At 40.3% G+C, this 22,858-nt stretch overlaps 1 protein-coding gene across 1 annotated transcript in view; it reads left to right on the top strand.

Annotated features, from left to right (window-relative positions):
* The window catches only part of CUBN (cubilin), a 263,719-nt gene that overhangs the window by 10,044 nt on the left and 230,817 nt on the right, over nucleotides 1-22,858 (top strand). Inside the window, exons 7-17 of the mRNA XM_065870957.1 lie at nucleotides 2,482-2,608; nucleotides 3,565-3,727; nucleotides 6,058-6,189; nucleotides 7,366-7,461; nucleotides 9,310-9,428; nucleotides 9,863-10,049; nucleotides 11,186-11,298; nucleotides 13,824-14,058; nucleotides 18,053-18,234; nucleotides 20,086-20,248; nucleotides 21,304-21,491. Of these exons, the coding sequence (XP_065727029.1) occupies nucleotides 2,482-2,608; nucleotides 3,565-3,727; nucleotides 6,058-6,189; nucleotides 7,366-7,461; nucleotides 9,310-9,428; nucleotides 9,863-10,049; nucleotides 11,186-11,298; nucleotides 13,824-14,058; nucleotides 18,053-18,234; nucleotides 20,086-20,248; nucleotides 21,304-21,491 (1,705 nt within the window). The remainder of the gene's footprint in view (nucleotides 1-2,481; nucleotides 2,609-3,564; nucleotides 3,728-6,057; nucleotides 6,190-7,365; nucleotides 7,462-9,309; nucleotides 9,429-9,862; nucleotides 10,050-11,185; nucleotides 11,299-13,823; nucleotides 14,059-18,052; nucleotides 18,235-20,085; nucleotides 20,249-21,303; nucleotides 21,492-22,858) is intronic.

Below are 22,858 nucleotides of genomic sequence, written 5' to 3'. Positions count from 1 at the left end.
GAACCTTGCCAATAAAATGGGATTAAAAATATTTGTCTTTGAGGATCATAGTAAGGAAATTGCTCTTGTATTTGGCTTCCTTCCTCCCCTTAGGCTTTCTTCTTCTCCTCCTGTTATCTAAACTTAATGAAAGAAGTGTACTTTGTAGCTCATTAGGGAAGTGCTGTAGGATGAAAATATACTCTTCTCCAAATGACAGTAGCAAGGGAGAAGGAAGAGAGAGGATTTAACTGCATCTTTTCTCAAATTTCAAGTCCTTTTCCAATAGTAAAGCACTTAGTGATAAGATAAATGCACAGTTTCCTGAGCACTTCCTACAGGAAAATGCCTTTAGACCCCAAGGTGAAAATAGTGTTCATAGATTGGCACTTATATTTTACAAGAAACAGAGGGAGACGGAGTTATTATTACATGGTCTAAGTTGAAGAGTTAACAGGAAGGGTCAGGACCTAGGCAGTCTTGTCCCATGGGTTCCTGAATACTCAGGCTTCTCATACATCACAGACTCAGAAAGCTAGTAATAGTTGGTTTAAAGATTAAAAAAATTTTCTTTTGGTGGGTGGAGGTGCTGGTAAGATAAACTTTTAGCCAGGAAGCCACCTGGATCAGATCCTCAAATGTGTGCAAGAGATGGTCCAAAGTCCTGCCGTCTCCAAGAGTCTAATTAAATTGTCTGAAAGAATATTCTGTGTAAGGCTGGGAGAGTGAAGAGGAAAGGGAAGAGAATATGAGAGGGGGAGTGTGGAAAAAGAGAGATGAGAAGAAGATAAATAGCTATGGGTAAGGAATGAATAATTGAATTTCTTTTGAAGTTTAATCATGTATTGCTATCAAGCTATGACCTTAATGAGAAAGGCAACCTTGGAATGCTCAGAAATGTAATTTATTAATGGAACAGGTTTTACAGAATTGTATATTGATGTTGCAAATTGCATGGGACATACTTATACCAAAAAAGTATTTATCTGAAATTCAAATTTTAAACCAGGCATCCTGTATCTTTATTTGCTAGGTCTGGCAACCCCACATGTGAGTGCCTGAATGGTATTCACCATACTCTTATTACTTTCCATCTCCGGCCACATTCGTTGGTCTCTTTCTTCCTTAGAACCCACTCGAAGGTGCCACCACAGCAATTGTTTCTGGGGCCTCCACGGCTACCCAGAGTTCTGTGCCCAGAGTGTAGCTCCTAGAGCTTCTCCAACAACCAAGCTCCCCTTTCCCTCACTGCCAATCACACATTTGTTTTTATCCATGGACATCAGCTGAGCTCTTTGTGCCTCAGCACGTATCGTTAAAAGAGCTTCTTTAGGGCTTCCCTGGTGGCGCAGTGGTTGAGAGTCCGCCTGCCGATGCAGGGAACGCGGGTTCGTGCCCTGGTCCGGGAAGATGCCACATGCCGCGGAGTGGCTGGGCCCGTGAGCCATGGCCACTGAGCCTGTGCGTCTGGAGCCTGTGCTCCACAATGGTGAGAGGCCCGCGTACCGCAAAAAAAAAAAAAAAAAAAAAGAGCTTCTTTACCAGGTAGAGCGGCCCCTTTTCCAGAACACTCAGAAACTAGTTCACGGTCCATGGCCACACAGGTCCTCCTCGTACCTTGACTCTGCCCTCGGCCCCAATGGCCAGCATGGCTCAAGTCAGGCAAACAGTGCCCTGCGGGCCTGGCTCTCGCTCCATCAGCTGTGCTCAGACGTGTGTAAAGAAGTGTAGCTCAGTGATTCCTCTACCTCCCCCACCCACTTCCCCCAGCCATCTCACACCGTCCACATTCCCTCTGAAGCTGCAGGACAGATATAAAACTAACTCAGCAACTTCAAGATTACGATAGCTTAAAACGACTTTGCTTATTTGATTCTTACTGAACTGAAATCTCATGACAAAACAGCCACGGCTAGTTTAGGTAATATGTGATAATTACATCTTGTGAGTTACAATGTGACAATGAAAGAAATGTTACTATGTTAACTCCTGTCTTATGGATACAAGTGTTGCCCTTGTAGCATAATCATCGTCATCATAGACTCTGAGATGTGGATATACCACTGTCCGTGAGGTTATGCAAGCCTAGAGAATATTCGAGAATTTATCCATTCAGTCAAGGTCACCTGTGCTTACTGGCGTGCCCAGCTGGATGGCCTGTGAACGGCTGCGATGATCTCTCCCTTTACCGTCCTGATGAACTCCGTCCCCCTTAGTTTATAGATGGCTGACCTTTGAAAGCACTGTTTGATGACCTAATAGCAGAAGAATTTATAGTGGTAGTCGTGCCCTCTCACCCCATATTTGAGATGATAACACGTTTACTCAATCTGCCACTTAAAGAAGCGCACGGTGATTTTCTCCCAAGACGCCAGCCAGTAAGTCTGGTTTGCTGGTTTATGATTCCACGTGAAGATCACTGACCTGCAATCGGAATTACTGCTATTTTTTTTATTGATGCTAAGAAACAGGTCCTGACGTTGTGCTCTGTGTGACCAACAGTTGTCTCTGCTCGCCTGAGACCCACGGCCCCCAGTGTGCATCCAAATACGATGACTGTGAGGGGGGTTCCCAGGTGCGCTGTGTCCACGGCATCTGCGAGGATCTGGTCCGAGTGCAGGCTGGAGAGGTGGGTGTCTTCCAGAGTGGGACCCCTCGGGAGAGGCCTGGGTATTAGTTCCTCGCTCTGCGTAGCTGTGTACAAGCTGGACCCTGTGGGGCTGCAGAGGGGAGCCACGCCCTGCCCTTAAGCCGGCCTCAGATGAGGAAGGTTGTGACCGTTGTCTATAAATAAACAGAAAACGGGACCCAGAGGTTGATTTCATTATATAAATCCGAGCGCTTTTTTTTTTATGATTCGTCCGTGAATCTCCCTGTGAGGCATGACCTTCTCTTGGCCTTGTGAGTTTTAACGTTGACAAGACATGGCAACGCAAAAGGCCTGCCCTTGTTTGCAACCATTTGAAGGAGTCTGGATTTTTCTGGCCCCTGAGCCCCTGTAACTGCTGCAGACTCCACTTCCCTGAGCATCCCCTGTGCTCTGGGTCCTGGCGACCTTGACTCCTGGCCTTCAAGGTCGCCCAGCCCTGGCCCACTTGGCCTTGCTGGAGACCTTCCGGTCTTTATTTTTAGTTCTATTTTTTTCTGCCCATGTGATGGAAAATGGTTCCCTTCCAGCCGTGGTGGGAGGGGTGGTGGTGGGTGGAACCTTCAAAAAGGAAACAAACAGAATCGACTTTCCAAGGTCTGTGCCTACATGGGTGTTTTCCCCTCTAAAAGCAGGGCAGGCTGAGTTGATTGACTTTAATTATATTGACTTACAGCTCTTGATTGTTGTTACTCTTTCCCAGGCATCTCTGGGGCAAATGACAGGTTTCCCTTATTCTAAAATAAAGCCGTTTCTCTTTTTTTCATGGTCTGGTCTAAATGCTTAATCATATGGGAAGAAAAAGAGAAGCCACTCGATTGGCCTCATGGAAATGAACGTTAGAGGAAAAATCAGCTGTGCGCTCGGTGAGATTTTCAAAGGCTTTTCATGCTCATTTATCTTGATCGCTTTTCTTCACACCCTTGTCGTCCTGCCAGCCCAAGTACAGCTGCCTCTGCGATGCCGGGTGGACGGCCCCGTCGAACAGCATGGCCTGCACGCTGGACAGAGACGAGTGCAGCCTCTGGCCGCCGCCCTGCTCAGCGCTTGTGCAGTGTTTCAACACGCCGGGCTCCTTCTATTGTGGCGCCTGTCCCGCAGGTATGTGGACGTGTCCCCACCCGGCCAGAGATGCCTGGCAGCCAGGCAGAACGCCAGAACCAAGTTCCTTCCACTGCCGAGGGATAAGAAAGCCGTCTTCAGGACGGCTTCCAATCCAGTTTCATGTCCTGATGCACTAAAGCCCGCTCCAGGCCATCTTACTGCTGCGGCAATTCAACAGAAGAAATGGGGGGTTTGTCCCAAAGTGTGCCGGAGTCAGATCTCGGGGCCAGCGTTAGCCATAGAGTTCGGGAGGTCAAACATTTGGTTGCTATGACTGTGAACTGATTAGACTTGAGATCAAAAGACACGTGCTCTGGTCCCACGTTTCATATGAACCAGATGATTGTAGACTTGGGCAAACTGAACTCTGACTGTTCACTGGAGTCCAGTAGTCCTCAACTGGGTGTGTCGTTAGAAGACCCTGGGGCCTGGCTGTAAATAGGGTCGTCCAGCTCCATCACAGACCCAGAGAGACCGAAGCTCCAGGGGAGGTCCCTGAGAATGTGGACTCAGGGCTCAGAGACTGCCTGGGTTTGAGTCAAAGCTTCATTTCTTACTGTGAGATCACCATCCTCCCTTCAAGGCATGCTTGCAGAGCACCTACTGTGAGCTGAGCACTGATCTGGGTGCACTGGTAAGCGATCGACCAGACCCCAGAGAGTTTACAAGGCCCGTCTGCACTCCTTGGGTGTTCTTAGAAAGCGGAACCCAAGAAGAATATAATAACTGCAGCTATTCCTTGTGAGAATGTCATTAAGGCACTGTGCTAGGCAATTTCTAATTCATGCAGCTACAACAGAAACAAGAAACGGTAGGAATTAGTATTATTCCCATTTCGAAATGTAAGAACTTGGACCTCAGAGAAGGTAAATAACTTGCCCAAGATGTAAGAGCTTAGCCTCAGTCAGGATCCAAACCCAGGTCTGCTTGGCCCTTGGTGAGAGCTGAGCTGCTGGGTTCTCCCTTATCCTCCCTTGCCAGGGAATCTCACATGCCTGTTGGTTCACTTAGCAATGTCTGGTTTAGTGACTTGCTTCATCTTACACGTTTAGATCTTGTACAACTAGAAAGACACCGAAGAAAACACGTCAAGACCTTTTCCTTCTTAGTTCTCAGGGGCAAGCAAACTGTGCAAATAATCATATTCTTGAAGGTAATTTGCCAATGACAGTCTTTAAAAACTAGAAATCAGAGAAGTAAATCATTTAAAGTATAACCTGGGCAAAGGTGTTCTTACATTTTTCTTTTCATTGTTGGAGAGGAAAAAGAGAAACACAAACTTTTTGTTTTCCTGTCAGTCACCTTAGTTTTCCCTGAATATCAAAGCAATGTATGCTCTTAAAAAATATGAAGAAACTATAAAATTACGAAAAAAAAACAACAGAAAAAAAAATAGTCATCACTCAGAACCACCACTAATGTTTGAACGTGTTTCCTTCCAGCTTTTTTCTATGCATTCAATTATTCACCCACAAATATGATAATTTTCTTAGGTAGATTTTTAGAAGGGGTCCCTACTTAGATCAAAGAAAATAAATATTTTAAAGGATTTAAAATGTTTTAAAAATTCTTATAATTTTAAATCATTTCAATTGAGTAATAAAACTCAACAGTTGAATAAAACAGCTGTGTCTCAAGTAACATGATAATAATCCCTTCCTTCTTCAAGCCCCTTCTCCTGATGAGACCACTCTTAGCAACTGTTTCTCTCCTCTTCTGCCTTTTCCTTCACTCATACAAACACACAGACCTATATGTAGGTTTAAAAACAATTCTTTCCCCAAACTGGGATCACAGCTCTGCATATATTTCTAAAATTTGGTATTTTCAATTAAAATACATAAGGGAAAATTCTTTCAATGTGTGTGCACATATTATTAAAATAGCTTTTAGCATCCAGTGGTATAGATGAGTCATAATATTTTCAGCTATGCTCCTATAGACCATTGAGAGTTTTTTTTCCCATTAAACAATGCTGCAGTAGATACCAGCTTACCTACATCTTTATGTACTGATAGTTTTATCATTGCAGAATAAGTTTTAAGAAGTGGAATTGTTAGTCAAAAGGTACGTATTTAAAAATTTTAAATGAATACTCCTAGATCTCTTTCCCAATAGGATTTATTAATTTAACTTCTGACAGCACGTAAGACTACCCCATGTGCCCACCTCTTTGCCGGAATTTGATCGTAAGTATTTAAAACAATTTTTGCCAGTCTGATAGGTAGAGTATATCTCATTTTAATCAGTGGTTCCTTACACAGTTAAGCAGGTTTTCGTGTGTTTTTAACTATTGAAGAGCTAACTTTTCAAACCTGTTTTTCTAGGCTGGCAAGGAAATGGATACATTTGTGAAGATATCAATGAATGTGAGATAAGCAATGGCGGTTGTTCTGTGGCTCCACCTGTTGAGTGTATAAACACACCTGGATCTTACCACTGTCATCCCTGTCCACCAGGTGCTACACCAAATTTCCTGATACCCTTACAGGCAAAACATGCATTTGGAAACAGTCTCTTGTGTTCCGTTGTAAATATGACTTATGTCTAAGGAGACAAACTGAATAGTGCAAAAAGTTTTACTTAACTTATGGATCCAGGGCACATTAGTTCAGCTATGTTATAAGAAAGAAATAAAACATATTTTGAATATCAATGGAAAACAATAAGCCTTTACAAACTGTGAAATAGCCTCTTGAGATAATGCGGAACTTGACAGATTTTCTCTATGGATCACAGACGTATTGTTACCACAAATAATTTATTAATATAATGAACTCATGAGATGTTTTCCATATAAAGTTTACTTAATAACAGACATAATAGTAGGCATATCATACATGTGAATTTCCCTTCTCTTCTGGAAAGAAGTCATGACTCCTATTCTCTAATCTAAACTGAGTTACTATCCAAGAAGTTCAGGGAGTTCTAAGGGGTAAACTGAAACCCTGTATGTTTTATTAACATGAAATAACAGTACTTTGGACTTATAGAATAATTCAGCTCCAAGATCTTCAAAGTCACTGTAATTAAAAAATGTCAACTTCCTTAGTGTCAGCACTTTCTAAGTCTCCCAGTAGTTTCATTTGTCTTTTTAGTTTTATTTGTGTCATTAGAAACAACCCTGAATGTTGTTTCTGAAATCAGGTTCCTAATTCTTGTTGTCCATTTTATTTTTTTAATATTTATTTATTATTTTATTTATTTATTTGGTTGCACTGGGTCTTAGTTGTGGCTCGTGGGCTCCTTAGTTGTGGCTTCAGGCCTCCTGAGTTGCGGCACGTGAGCTCCTTATTTGTGGCAGGTGGGCTCCTCAGTTGCGGCTCTCCAGCTTCTTAGTCATGGCATGCGAACTCTTAGTTGAGACATGTATGTGGCATCTAGTTCCCTGACCAAGGATTGAACCCAGGCCCCTTGTATTGGTAGTCTGGAGTCTTATCCATTGCGCCACCAGGGAAGTCCCTGTCCATTTTCTTAACTATGGAATTTTATTTATGACATATTACATTTACATCTGTTTTGATGGTGGAAGATCTGTGGTTGGTCTGGTTCCTGTGATATTTGATTCTCAGATTGGGATTCTTCTTGCATATTCCTGACGTTGCTTTTCATGCCCCTGCTCTTGCTGTGATCAGGGTACCAGGGCGACGGAAGAGTCTGCACCCTCATAGACCTCTGCTCGGTCAATAACGGAGGCTGCCACCCACTCGCGTCATGCTCCTTGGTTCTGGGTAATGACTCATCTCTCCCTCTGGTTTGGGGTATTTTAATATGACCTTCTAAAGCAAATCAACATTTTAAAATCAAAATCCTCTGTTTTCAAAATTCTTACTTTGGTCTTCAAACCAAAAATTAATCCATGTTCTAAAACTACACATTTGGATTTTTAAAAATGCAATAGGCTATGCTCTTTTATTATCTGCTCTAATTTTTGCAATTATTTCCCAAGATAATTAAGCCAGCTGATACATGCATGACTGTATTCCAGCAGGAAGGAGAAAAGGAGGAAGGAGGACCTGTCAGCTCTCTTTAAGGACTCCCCTTTCTGGGCCTTTGGCTCCACTGAGCCTGGCTGCAAGGGAAGCTGGGAAATGTGATCTTTATTTCAGGTGCCCATGCCCCCAGTTAAAATAAGGAGTTCACTACTAAGGAGGGGCAAATGGATCTAGGGTGAAAACCAACAGGGTCTCCTGTGCTGCATAAAAGAAGCTTCACCTCCTACAATTTAAAAAAATACATACATATTACTAAATTTTCTCCCAGAAAATGTATCAGTTTATACACTCATTAACAGTGTGTGAAAATATACATTTACCCCACCCTTGACAATAATGGGTACTATTGCTAGTTTTCGTTTTGGTCCATTTTATAGGCAAAAATTGCCTTCTCGTTATTTTAATTTTGATTAAATCAAAAAACTTTCTGATTACTAATAATTCATAATGAATACTTTTTAGATATTTACTGGCCCTTTAAAACTTTTCTTTCATGTCCTTTGTTCATCTGCTTTCTTACTGATTTGTAAAATTTCATTAGGTACTATGAGGATATTATCTCATTATCTATCTTATGTTTTACATGTACTTTTCCTGGATGTTGTTTTTATTTTAATTTTTTGGTTGTATTTTCTATTTAGAAGTTTAAAATTTTTATGTAGTCAAAAAGGTAGATGTTTTCTTTTGGGGTCTTTCCTCTGAGAATTTGGTCTTCCCTACCAAACTCTTTAAAAATAGTCAAGTACATGTACTCTCATTTATTTTTAATATTAAAATCTTTGATCTTTTGAAGATTTGTTTTTATCTATAGTGTCAAATAGAGGTCTAATTTGATATTTTTGTCCAAATAGGTGACCCCCACTCCATTTATTGATAACGTATCATATCTCTCGTTATTTCAAAATACCACTTTTACTTTTGCTAACTTGTCATACCACATATATGAAAGAATATATGTGTGTATATATGCATGTATATATGTGTATAACTCTTTAAGTGTTTATTAAATGACTAACAGCCCACTGAAGTGGTTAGGAGCATGAATTCTAGAAGAAGACTGGATTTTACTTTTCCCGTGGCTCCACCATGTTCTAGCTGTGTGTCCCTGATGAAAGGCACTTAACCTCTCTGTGCTTTGTCTTCATCTGTAAATGGAAATTATAATAGTACCTATTTATAGGGCTCTTGAGAGGATTAAGTTAGTCAGTATGTGTACAGTGCTTGCAACAGATACTGTCCTCAGAGGAATGCTCTTTCCTGCTGTCAAGCCTGCCATGGTAAGAAACTCCCCTTTTCCTTGGCGTGCCTCCCATTGGTACACAACTCAGGACCATGACATACAGGCTGACAGCACCAGTGTCAACCTGCAAATAAATCTTGAAAATGTGTCGTGTCTTTCTTATTCTTAAGATAAAAACTAGGAAAAAAAAGATTCTCATATTTTCTCTTCACACCTCGCCTTGTCTGCCCCTGGGGATGTGTAGACTTTGACGACTCCTTCTTTAGACGACAGAGCCTGAGCTTTGTTACTGGGTCAGAATGGAGGGGACCTGTATTTACGCGTCCATTTGTATTTCTAAACAGGTTCCTTACCTGTCTGCACCTGTCTCCCGGGATATACTGGAAGCGGTTATGGGCCAAATGGATGTGTACAGCTCAGTAACATTTGCCAGAGCCACCCCTGTTTAAATGGACAGTGCCAAGTGAGTCCTTTGCTCTTCCTGGGGAAACTGCATACTGGAGAATAATTTTAGTTTCACTTCTGAGAAATATGTTTTCTATGATTCATAGATTTTAAGGTAATGATTCAAACTTAAGATAAAGAACTGTCAACAACTTTCAGGTAAAAGGTAGGTGATAACTTTAGTTCCCAGGAAAAACCAATGAGTTCATTTTTTCTCTCAGTGATTTACAAAGCGGTAAAACAAAGCCTGCACTTTGACCCCAATACATCTGATTTCTTATACTTTGCAATTACCATTTAGATGAATCAGTACAAGTTAGGCTACTGGAAGATGCTTATGGTTTGACACCTTCTACACAGAATACGCAGCACTGCTGTTCTTTATCATTTGGCTTGGTTCAAGTTTATTGTCTATCCCTATGTTCTATGACATTATGTTTCTTCTTCCCTTAGGAAACAGTCTCTGGTTATCTTTGTAATTGTGAATCGGGTTGGGCAGGTATCAACTGCACAGAAAACATCAATGAGTGTCTGAGCAACCCCTGTCTGAATGGGGGAACCTGTGTTGATGGCGTTAATGCTTTCAGTTGTGAATGCACACGTTTCTGGACTGGATTTCTCTGTCAGATTCCCCAGCAAGGTACGCTCAGCATTTCTTGTATGACAGATGCTCACAGGTTAGAAGCATCATCCTTGAGTGAGTCCTGCTGCAGATTTTGAACCTGCTTTCTTGTTCCGTTGCTCAAAGGCTTAGAACTAAGTCTTGCCTTGCAGAAATGGTATGAAATTCACAAGGTAAATATATATTTCAATTTAAGCCATAAAAACCTTTTCATCAAAGGAAAAATTAAATCCATATTTGCCACTTTCATTATGTCCATTTTGAAAACAAAATATGCTAAAGGTATTGTAGTTCTCTAAGAGAGAGTTTTCTCTATAGCAGCCATTTTATTTCCCGGGAATATTACACGTAATCATGTCACGCTCCTGCTCTCAAATACACAGTGGCTCCCTCTTGTCTGTTAAATAAAGTTTGGGACTGGTTTCCAATCATCCTCTATAACCAGGCCTCGCCCTATCCATCTAACCTTATTTTTCACTGGTTCCCTAAAAATACGCCTTTCGAGCCAGACAGATTTCCTTCTCTCTTGACCCCATATGCCACCGCATTTCGGCTGTGTTCCTTTATCTGGGAAATTTCTCTCCCCAAACCTCTCCAGATTCTTCTTTGCTTCCCATCCAAATGTATCTGTCCCTCAGGAGTACTTCTTATTCAGCCTCCTCCGTAAACCTCTTCTGACCCTCCACCCGTCCCTCATTCCTCCTGATTCTGAATCGGCACATTTATTGAGACTGCTGTGTGTTTACAACTCTAGTAGAGCCTTTGGAGAAATAAGCAAGCAGAAAATAAAATAGTCTCCACCTATTATCAGCTTACCTTCCAGTTGAGGAGACAAGACGATACACAACGGCTGAGGAGAGACGGGAGCTAAAGATAAGAATTAAAGTGTGTCAGGTGTCACAGAGACAGAGGGAATGGGTGCCGGAGAAAACCCCAAGGGGCAGGGAAATTCAGGCGGAGATGAGGAGACATCAGCTGGGCTTTGAACACGAGGTGGGATTCGGGTGGATGTTGAAGGGAGACCGGGGAGAAGAAGGAATGGCAGGGCTTTTGTCTCCAACGAGAATTACTCAGAGTTCTCTGAAAGCTTCGGCAGCAGGGCGAGCCTTTCCAGAGCATCTGAAAAGCACAGTTCATCTTCTTTTCCTTTACAGTTTGTGGAGGGTCCCTCTCAGGGATGAATGGAAGCTTCAGCTACATGAGCCCTGATGTCGGTTATGTCCACGACGTTAACTGCTTCTGGGTTATCCGAACTGAAGAGGGAAAGGTAAATACAGTATCTCCCATCCAAATGTGCACTTCATTTATATGTATGAACATGTCGTACGTGTATATATTACATAAAATACACATAATGATAATTCAACTATATGACAGTTGAATTATCTGTACTATATATATACTAATTATCTACAGCTATCATCATACCTTATATTGAGGACTTTCTAAGTATCAGGCATTGGGCTGAGTATTTTGCAAACCTTTCTCAAAACTTCATACGAATTCTTTGAATTAAAGTACTAGTATCCTCATTTTATAGATGAAATAATGGAAACTCTGAGAAGATAAGTAATTTTTTAAAAACATTCTTTAGCTGGTAATTGGACTAGTTGGATTTCAAAGCCAAGTTTGTCTTTCAGAGTCCATGCTTTGTCCACTACGGATGCTACATGGGTTGGCCGACAGCAAGCCAGTAATTTGTACGGTCGTGTTGCTACTGAGATGGCAGCAATCACTCAGTGTTATGTTGATTATGATTAAGGTGGTTTCCTTCTCCAAGTCTTCTCTGTGACGTTGCTTGTGCCGATGTGCTATGCTAATTGCTTCACATACACTTAATCGTTGCAGTGTAACTCTCATAACCCTGAAGGATAAGAATTCTTATCCTCATTTTACCCTTGAGCAGCTGAGAAATCTGTCCAGGGGCGCGTGGTCTGTGAGTGGCCTGCAGGGACTTGAACCCAGGCCGTTCGACTCCAGTGATGGAACTGCCGTGCAAACACTCTTCAGATTAAGATCCGAGCCCAAGGATTTTAGTGCTTTTATCCCCAATGTTAATTACTCAGACTTTTCCAAATATTTATTTCTCAACCAACACATGGACTAGTTAAAATAAAGTTGTATGTCTGAATAGCTAAGGCTTTCCCTTGAAATCCTATTAATTTTTCCCAGCAAGCTAATGTTACAGAGGTCATTGTACAAGGTCAGAAATATTTTTTCCCTTGAGGAGCAAGGATTCTTTGGGGTCTGGTGACCCCACAATAGAATAAACTCCAAAATCAGTCTCCCAGTGGGTATGTTATGTGAATTTCCTTCCTTCCATTTAGTTTTCATGAATTCTGTTTCCTGACATTGAAAACATCTTTCTTTCAAGAAAAAAATCACTTTGTGAAAAAATTTTAATGCATTTATTGTGAATCTGTAAAACACTTCATGCTGTTTTTCTTGATTATTGTGATTTTTATATCTTCTTATCCCCATCAAAGTTTACATAATACAGTTTACATAATATTGAAATAAGGGTAGTTCAATTCATAAACATTTATTTGATTTTCATTGAAATTGCTTCAAGGATAAAAATGATGTAATGTTGAGTAACAAATCTTAAAAATACCCTAGCACAGAATTTCAAAAATATCCTGATACCCTTTTCCATGAGCTGAATGCTGTTGTGGGTTTAGATCATACATTGGATTCAACAGCCTCCTTTTGGTAGTTTGACTGTTTTAAATGAGGTTGTGAGCACAAAATCTTTTATGGTTCATTAATTATACACTATATTTAAGTCTGCACATTCTAATATTTTAACTCGAAGACACCTTTGTATGTTTATTCTCACCTACTTGCATACTCAGAACTTTTCATGGTACCTTTCCCATGATGTCTGCTGTTGGTATTACTCATCTCTCAATGACATCCAACCACCAAAGACTAGCACACTTTACACTTGCCTACACCGTGTCTACTGTCTACACCCGAGGTCGTCCATCCAGGCTGGGCATCAGTTGAGAGGTTCAGAGACCCCTGAGGAATCAGCGTCTCTGGGGGTCACTGATGAACTGTGGGTATGCTACACGCTACAGGTTATTAGTCAGTTAAATTTAATTCAAGGTAGATGTTTAAATGTTATATTTTACTGATTTGGAAGCACTGTTAGCCATACATTTGGAGTGCCTTTGTTTAATGAAGTTGACAGTTTACTGAAATCTGTTTCATTAACCCATTGAATAACGACTCAACAGGTATAAAGTTTCAGTTACAGTAAGTGAATAAGTGTTAGAGATCCGCTGTACAATATAGTGCCTCGAGGTAGCAATACAGCATTGTGCACTTCAAGATGTAAGAGGATAGATCTCATGTTGTGTTCTTACCACCGAGAGAGAGAGAGAGAGAGAGAGAGAGAGAGAGAGAAGGAAACTGGAAGGTGTTGGTTATGTCTATCACATTGACTGTGGTGATGGTGTCACAGGTGTTTACATATGTCTAGACTTCTCAAACTGTACACATTAGATATGTGCAGTTCTTTCTATGTCAGTTATACCTCAATAAAGCTGTTAAAAATCTATTTCATTAATATTAATATTTTGGACATTAGCTCAAGTTAGGTCTAAGCAATTTTTAACACAAGTCATTTTAATATATAGAATTGTCGTATGTATTTGTGAATACTTAGGAAATTATAGATCCATCTCTTGAAAGGGACTCTGTATAAATGCTTCCAACCAGTAGGAGAAATACCTTAGAACTAACATAGAAATGAAACGCAGTCTCTTGCGACCTTTATATTTTTAGGTGCTGTGGATCACTTTCACTTTTTTCCGATTAGAATCAGTGAACAATTGTCCACACGAGTTTCTTCAGATTCACGATGGGGATTCCTCTGCGGCATTTCAGCTTGGAAGGTTCTGTGGCTCCATCCCCCATCACGAACTCCTCAGTAGTGACAACACCCTCTATTTTCATTTCTATTCTGAACATTTAAGAAATGAGAGAGGCTTTACAGTAAGATGGGAAACACGGCCACCAGGTAAGTGTAAACGTGGAGAGAAATAAAGCACATTCTTGAGGTTATTAAATTTTCCTGATCAGTATTAGATTTTTGGATACGTTAGCTGTTCGTTTGTTTTTTTTTCCGGTACGCGGGCCTTTCACTGTTGCAGCCTCTCCCGTTGCGGAGCACAGGCTCCGGACGCGCAGGCTCAGCGGCCCTGGCTCACGGGCCCAGCCGCTCCACGGCATGTGGGACCTTCCCAGACCGGGGCACGAACCCGCGTCCCCTGCATCGGCAGGCGGACTCTCAACCACTGCGCCACCAGGGAAGCCCACGTTAGCTGTTTTGAGATCTAATGATATATGATTTTTATAATTATTTTAAAATCAAGTAAATCTGAACTGAACTGGACTTTCGTTTTGTGTTCAGAGATAATACAATTCAGATGAATTGAAAGAGTTTAAAAAACATGCGTCTTTAAGCATCCCCCGTGAAACTACTGAGCAGCATCTTTATAGCCCCTGCTAGTACATACTGTGGGGCGTTGGGGACATTGTCTCCTCCTTCACTTAGTATTTTTTATCTTAATGTCATATGATGATTTGTTCCTTCTGTTGTTATTTGGGTTTGGGTACTCTTTTTTAAACTTTTTTACTATGAATTTTTTAAGCATATAAAAAAATAGAGAGAACCACACACTGAACCTCCAGTTCCCCCATCAGTAAATCCGTGGATCTATTTCTGGAATTTCTCATCTTTTCTGTTGGCTTATTTATCTATGCTGTGCCACATGGGCTTTGTACCGACGCTTGAAATCTGGTAGTGTAAAACCTCTAACTTTGTTCTTTTAAAATAAGCTAGATCCTTTACATTTCCATATAAATTTTAGAATCAACCTGTTAACTTCCCCCAACAATCTACTGGGATTTTGTTGGCATTGTATTGAATCTATAATCAATTTGGGAAGAAATGACCTCTTAAAAATGTTGACCCTGACAATCCATAAACATAGACTGTCTGTATTTACTTAGTTCTCTTCTAATTTACCAATGGTTTATAGATCTCAGTGCTTAAGCATCCCGCTGCTTTTATTAATATTTTCTCTAGCTATTTGATGTTTTATGCTATGTTCAGTGATATTATTTTTCTAAAATTTTATTTTTCATTTTTTGTTAATATATAGAAGTATTCTATGTATAAATATTTTAAAGTATTTTGTTTTGAATCCAGCCGCATTGCTAACTTCATCCGTCAATTCTAATCATTTTCTTTGGTAGAGTCTTTTAGAATTCTCCACATACACAGTGATGTTACCTGCGCGTATGTTATCTGTTTTCCAACTTCCTTGCCAGTCCTTGTTAACTGTTATTCCTCTTCCTTGACTAATTTATCTTCTTGGCTAGAACATCTCATATAATGCTGAATAAAAGTGATGGAGTGGGTATCATTGTCCTGTTCCCAACCTCATGGGGAAATGTTCAGTATTTCACCTTTAAATATAATGTTTTAGCCGGAAGTTTTTGTAAAGAACTTTTATGACATTAAGGAAGTTCACTCTGAGTTATTATTGCTGGATAACAAATTACCCACAAATTTAGTGTTGTAGAGCATCCATCATTTTCTTATGTTTCTGATTTTGTGGACCAGGAATTTGGAAGGGTCCCAGCACGACAATTATCACTTGATCTCTTAAGCAGTTACAATGAGATATTGGCTGGGACTGTAGTCATCTAAAGGCTCAGTGAGGCTGGAAACCCAAGATGACTCACTCGTAGGGCTAACAGCTGAGGCTGGCCTCTGGGTGAGAAGTCAGCCAGGCTGCTGACTTGAGTGCCTACATGGAGCCCCTCTCCTATGGTGGCCTCAGAGTAGTGCAACTTCTTTCACGGCAATTGGCTTCTCTCAGAGCAAGCATTACAACAGAACCAGGCAGGGGCTGCAGAGCTTTTATTGACCTATCCTTAGCGGTCATATTGTGTTATTTCTGCCATATTTTTAATTGGTTGAAGCAGTCACGGGAATTACCTGGTGGTCCAGTGGCTAAGAGTCCACGCTTTCACTGCTGGGCGCGTTGTTTCAATTCCTGGTCGGGGACCTAAGATCCCGCAAGCTGTGCAGTGCGGCCAAAAAACAAAAAGAAAAAAATTTGTTGAAGCAGTCACAAACCAACCCAGATTCAAGAGGAAGAGACCTAGATCCCATCTCTCAATGGGAAAAGTGCCAAAGAATTTATGAACATTTTTAAACCATCACACCTTTGATTCCTAGCTTGCCGAGAATTTTTATTATGAATGGATGTTGAAACGTTAAATACTTTTTCTAAGTCTTTTGAGATGATCATGTGGTTTTCTTCTCTGCTTCTGTCATTTCTTCCTCCCTCCTCTCCTGGGACTCAAATTACACACAAAGGTTTTGGCTGTGTCTCCTAGTTTCTGTTAGTCTGCCGTCTTCCCCTGTGTGTACACAGCTTAGCATTCAGCTAAGGACCCAAGGACACTGGTGTAAATTTTTTTTGGTGCTATTTTCATGCAGCTGATTTCTCTATAATACCCTGCTCCAAAATCCCAGCCACTTTAGTAGCCCCAAATTCTGAGTTCTGTTTCTTTCACCCAGCCAAGAGTATTGCTACCCTTGTTTGGGCCCCGCTGCCCTGCACTGCAATTTGAGAAAGGCACACAGGGAGAGTTTGATCATATTCAGTTTTGTTTTGTTTTGTTTTTGCAAAAATAATGACATCAGGAGGTACTTTTCACTTTGCGGTGAACTCTTTGTTTGTATCTCTTCTTTTTAGAAGCTCTTCGTATTTTAGAGATATTAACTCTTTGTACTATATACTACATTTTCCCCAGTTCGCCGTTAACACTTTACTTTGCTTATAGTATTGTAATTTTTTTACCCATATGATAATTTTTTTAAGTACTAAGTTTTAAAACCCTTTTCTTCCCCTGAGCAGCTGAGATGTTTTCTCATTAGGAATAGTGAGAATCATGTAGGTAAATTTGTTTTACTTTTCGCCTTGGTAGCAAAACTTGTTTTAAATAACCTGCACATCTAAAATGTCACTTCATTTTATTTTTTTCCTAATGTATGTTTACTGCAGTCTATTATATCTAGATTTCTGTTTTCCTATTTTACAGTAGCATACGGTAGCCGCCCCAGATGATATGCAACTTCAGGGGGGCTGGCGGGTGGTGGTGCAGTGGGTGTCAGAAAGCCTGGCCCTATCCTCCCCTCACCCCATTCCTGGGAAAGTGGCTCAACCACCCATAGACATTTGAATTTCTTCATTTGTAAAATGAATGGTATAAGTATATCACAGTGTTAAGAAACCTTCTCAAATGAACATTACGTCACACTTAACTCTTCTAATGTATAAAACTATCTGGTTTGTTGAAAGGCATAGTGGCTGATAGAAGTTCCAGAACTTCTTAAGAGTTAATGTACAACAGGGTAGGGGAGGGATAAATTAGGAGTTTGGGATTAACAGGTACACACCACTGTATATAAAACCGATAAACAAGGATTTACTGTAGAGCACAGGGAACTATACACAGTATCTTGTAATAACTTACAATGGAAAAGAATCTGAAAGAGAATATATATTCATATATTCTGAATCACTTTGCTGTCTACCTGAAACTAACACAGCATTGTAAATCAGCTATACTTCAATATAAAAAAAAGAGTTAACGTACAGAAATTAATCTCCTTCAAAGCGAAAAAATAAATCTGTCACCCATTATTCATCTTTCAGACAGTTCAGCACTGCATTTTGAACCATGTCACCATGAGATGGCTAATAAGCACGGAGCCCGACGCACGGGTGATTCATTTATGTATCAGTCGGTACTCCTGGATTTAGAACTTTGTCAAACTGGAAAGTAGAAAGTCTTGCTTAACTTATGTGCGTGTCCAAAACTGCACATAGTTATGTAAACACAGCTTTTCTTCTTACAGTAAAGGCTGTGATAATTCTACGTGAATTATAACTTGTATGCCAATGTAAAGTTATTTTTTCCTCTTATTTCAGAGTGTGGAGGTATACTGACTGGAACTTATGGTTCTATTAAGTCTCCGGGATATCCTGGAAAGTATCCCCCAGGAAGAGATTGTGTCTGGAAAGTGATAACTGGTCCTGGTCTCCTGATAACATTTACCTTTGGGACCTTGAGCCTGGAGCACTGTGATGATTGCAGCAAAGATTATCTTGAGGTAAACAATTGTATTTAGATAAAATTTATCATGATGTGATTAGAACTCCGGGAACTACGATTGGTGCTGCCCTTGGATGACCACAGTTTATTAGCAGTAGTTAGATGTATTCTTCAAGAGGCAGCCAATGCCAACTCCCTATTCCCTCAGCAGTGAAAGCGCGGAGTTCTAACCACTGGACTGCCGGGGAATTCCTGCTAACTCCCTATTCTTAACTGTTCCAGCTTGTTGCTTCTTGTGGGTTCCATTTAAATCTGGGAAGCAGACTGCCCTGCCTTCCCCTGTCTTTTCCTGGAAGCCCAGTCTCCTACCATGGGAACAGCAGAATTTACGAAATCAATACCCAGGAATGGCTGTCTTCTCCAAAGCAGACTCAGATCTTCAGTTGTCTGTTGTAAACTGACAAGGTGTTTCACAAGTTGCCTATAGTGTTCCATGAAGAAAAACAACTTAATAGCAATTGTGTAGAAATGGATTGCTAAAGGGTGTGGCTCACCGGATGTGTTGATAATCGTCACTGGAAAGAGAGGAGTCACCCTCTGCCCCCCAGTTTATCATTAGTAAAAGATGAAAATGTGGAAGAGGAAAAAAGACTTATATTCAAATGCCATAAGCATGTAGGTCTATCAAAGATGCTGCTCTCCATTTGCAGACTGAAAATATCATTGAGAAGATGGAGTTCGTATCTTGTTCCTGTCTTGTTTATCATCATAAATCTCACTACCCCTTGCAGTAGTGATAAAAGACAATACGCACTCCCACGTCTATTAGAGAAGAATGGAGTGCTATGGAATTATTCATAAAGGATGGAAGGGCATTGCTGTCAAACAGAAGTCTTCACAAGTTAGTCATTAGTAATTTAACACGTGTAATGGATTTGAAACCTTTGGGAATGACTGGAAAATCTTCCTCTCTGGAAAATATCAGGAAGATAATCCTTTAAATGTTCACGTTAAAGGGAATTTTCTTGAAATTAATTTCAGTATATTCTATCAAATTAAAATTAGAGGCATTTTTTTCATTCCTACATTTTAATTCCTGGATATGTATAATGGAAAGAACCAATCATTCCAATAATATTGAAATGCCTCCCATCTCTCAGGAATATTTCAAGGAGCTAGTTAAATTACAGGAATAAAGTCACGCTGCCCTATAACTTTGCTTCCAATAGAACCATTAACTTGAGTAGACAAAATTGGCCTTATTAAAATATTAGTAGTTCATTGGTACCTTGGTGTTCTATGCAGTACAGAATTTGCAGTTACAATAGAATCATAGAGTCGTTGGCACAATTATTTAAGAGATTAAAACCCAACAATTAAAGTGGTTTTCTAAGATCACATCGTCATTATCACAGTACTTAATTACCATCAAAGTTTCGCTTTTTAAGTTCATAAAACTGTTTTCTTGTTGTATCTAATCTAACTTTACTTCCTTTTCCACTTCTGATCCTCCTGAGTATTTAGACCAAGCTGTGCATCAGTGACATTGCTGTCACTCCTTTTCTGTTTTCTTTGCATATATCCATTTCTTCATCTAGATCATTAGGAATGTATCATTGCAAAACAAACATCTGGGGCAGGGGAAACCTAGGAAAGGAAATATTGAGAAAAATTCAAAGTGTACACCCAGCCTTAGAGTTAAAATTCAGAGAGAACGGAAGGCATCAGCGATGGGTGGGAGGAGATTACCCTTTCCTGAACCCCAAGCATGTGATAGATACATAGGTGACAGGAGAGCCTCCCAGAGTCGTCACTTGTAAAGATGGGTTTTCTGACGTTACTGTACAAAACGACTGGGTTTGTTAAAATCTGACCACTTTGAACTTAATGATCCCTTCTCTTGTTTTAGATTCGAGATGGTCCTCTGCATCAGGACCCGGTTCTTGGGAAATTCTGCACCACTCTGTCTGTCCCACCACTCCAGACTACAGGTCCCTTTGCCAGGATTCATTTCCATTCCGACAACCAGATTAATGACCAAGGGTTTCATATCACCTACTTAACATCACCTTGTAAGTAACTTGGTAACTGGGAGCTTAATATAAATATGAAGGACAGTGCTATGCTTATAGTTGCCTTGTATTTTAATGTGAGGCTTCAGATGACTTACTTACACCGATAATGTGTATTTATAAATATTTCTCTCATTGTTCCAAATTTTTTTCTTTTTCTTCCCAGAGTTCTATTATTAATGCTGTAATATCCCTTGGTCCCTAAATTCTGGGGTCCACATTATGGTAGATATGTGTCAGGTCCCTAAAATTAAATAATTCAGACATCAGTTCCCTAGGGGTTATTCAGTGTTTTGTTGGGAGAGATAGGAGAGAAACGCAATCTATCTTGAGATGTGTCAGATTTTATAGCTATCATGCCTTTAACTTGCACTGATACCTTAAAATAAACCAACAAACGAACAAAAAACAATGAAATGCTCTGTGATTTTTATTTTAGGGCTGTAGCGGATTTTGTTCTCAACATACATCATTGTGCCCTGATGAGAATTCACAGGAAAAACACTTTTTAAGTCTCAATATCAGGAAAAATAACAATAACATCTTTTCACTAGTCATCTTTCTCCATTTATTTTGGCTTCAGGGCGAATCTGCAGCCGACCTTCTGTAATTTGTGTAGTCATACCTGTTCTCTCTGCATAGCAAATTTCCCCTGACTGCATCTTGCTATTCTGTATTCATTATTCCTTTAATCTGATTCATTTTTCTAGTCATATATTTTATTTTGTTACATGTATTTTATAAGCTGCCTCAGATCTCTATGGAATGAAGCAGAGCATAAATGCATTTAAAAAGCAATTTGTCGAAAAGGATGTCAGATTGGTAGTTAGATCACACATTTCTACAGCTATTTCCTTAGGCACTACATGGACGTCCCACAAATACATGTCAAGCTGAAAACTCTTGTAACGAAAGGCATAAGCCCGTAGAGGGTGAATAGAGTGGGTGTGTGATGGTGTATGTGTGTATAATTTTTAAAAATTGTATCTCATGCCTGGGAGCTGGAGGAGCGGCCATCCACGTGACCTTTCCCTTCACTTCTGTGTTCTCTTCAGTGGATCTGCAGTGTGGAGGGAACTACACAGACCCAGAGGGTCTCTTCTCTGCTGACTTGTCCGGACCTTTCACACACAACAGACAGTGCATCTATACCATAAGGCAGCCGCTGGGAGAGCAAGTCCAAGTCCACTTCACCCACGTGGAGCTGGAAGGCCAGAGCGGCTGTTCTCAGAGTTACATTGAGGTAACTTTTGCTACTTAGTGGCCCTCAGATGGTGTTTATCAACATTTTTCATATTCTGTAGAGCAGAAGTCTTCACATGATTGCTGGGTCTGCAGCATCCAGATCTCCTGGATGACCTGGATGCGGGTACTGTAGTTCTGGGTCCTCTCCCAGACCTACCGTATCAGAACCTCTAGGGCACAGGCTCAGCAATCTGTGTTTTAACAGGTCCTCTCCTCCTCCCACCCCGCCGATTCTGATGCAGGCTAGAGTCTGAGAACACCTGTCCTAGAGAATATGAAAGAATTTGCCAAAAATAGATCTACAGATTCTGAAACAGGAGATTGGTAATAGAATAACAGAGGACAAAAATGAAAGCTGAGGCTAGAAGCTCATAGTAATGCTAAATTACAAGCTATTAAACTGAGTCCCAATAATAGGCCCTAATAACTACGACTAATAGCATTTACTAATAGGATACAGATTTCAGAGGTTGTCCAGGACAGCTATGTATGTGAGGGAACTCACCCCAGAGAAGTAAAAGGATTTGCCCGGGGTGAGCTAGCTAGTCAGTGGCAGACAGTTAAGTTAAAGCATTGAATAACCCTTGTTTTAGAGTTTAGGGATTTTTTCCCTTCATCAGTTCTGCTTGTTCTCCCACAGAAAACTTTAATTTAAATGTGTGTAATGGTTGTAATAAGAAGAATATCTGAGACAAAAAGGCAGTTTTTATCTGCCTCCCCTGGTGTTTCATTTGTTTGACTATTGGTCAAGCCACAAATTAAAGTGTTGAGCAAGAGAAACAAAATTCTTTTTGTTGGGTGCAATCATTTTGTATAAACTCAGGGAGGCATTGACAATTTTGTTTGCTCATGTTAAGTTAGACCAGTTCATTTTTCCAGGAAAACCCCATGTACCCTCTTAGCCTCTTCCCTCCTTCACATGGAGAGAGAGGAAGCACAGAATTTTAGCATAAGATCTGAACCTAGCTCAATAATGGAGAAGTGCATTGACCATGGTACCACAATAATATATTTTTTTAATCCAGAAGTTTTAAACCCAGATGATAAAGTAAATGTGTATATTCATTCAGTTTATGTTTTCTAAAGTCCCTCATAAAGTATATTAAAGTTTTTCATTATGAAGCAATTTTAGATATTTTTATATAAATAAAAACTAAATTTCCAACATCTGTTTTTCTACTTTGAGAATAATAAAAATAGCTCACACTTAGACAGTACTTACTATGCACCAGGATTTTGAGTCTATTTTTGTGTATGGTGTTAGGGAATGTTCTACTTTCATTGTTTTACATGTAGCTGGCCAGCTTTTCCAGCACCATTTATTGAAGACACTGTCTTTTCTCCATCGTCTTGCCTCCTTTGTCA

This window comes from Phocoena phocoena, chromosome 2, assembly GCF_963924675.1.
Source record: "Phocoena phocoena chromosome 2, mPhoPho1.1, whole genome shotgun sequence".
Lineage (NCBI taxonomy): Eukaryota > Metazoa > Chordata > Mammalia > Artiodactyla > Phocoenidae > Phocoena > Phocoena phocoena.
Note: the sequence above shows the minus strand (reverse complement) of the source record. Positions and strands in the feature narration are given on the sequence as shown.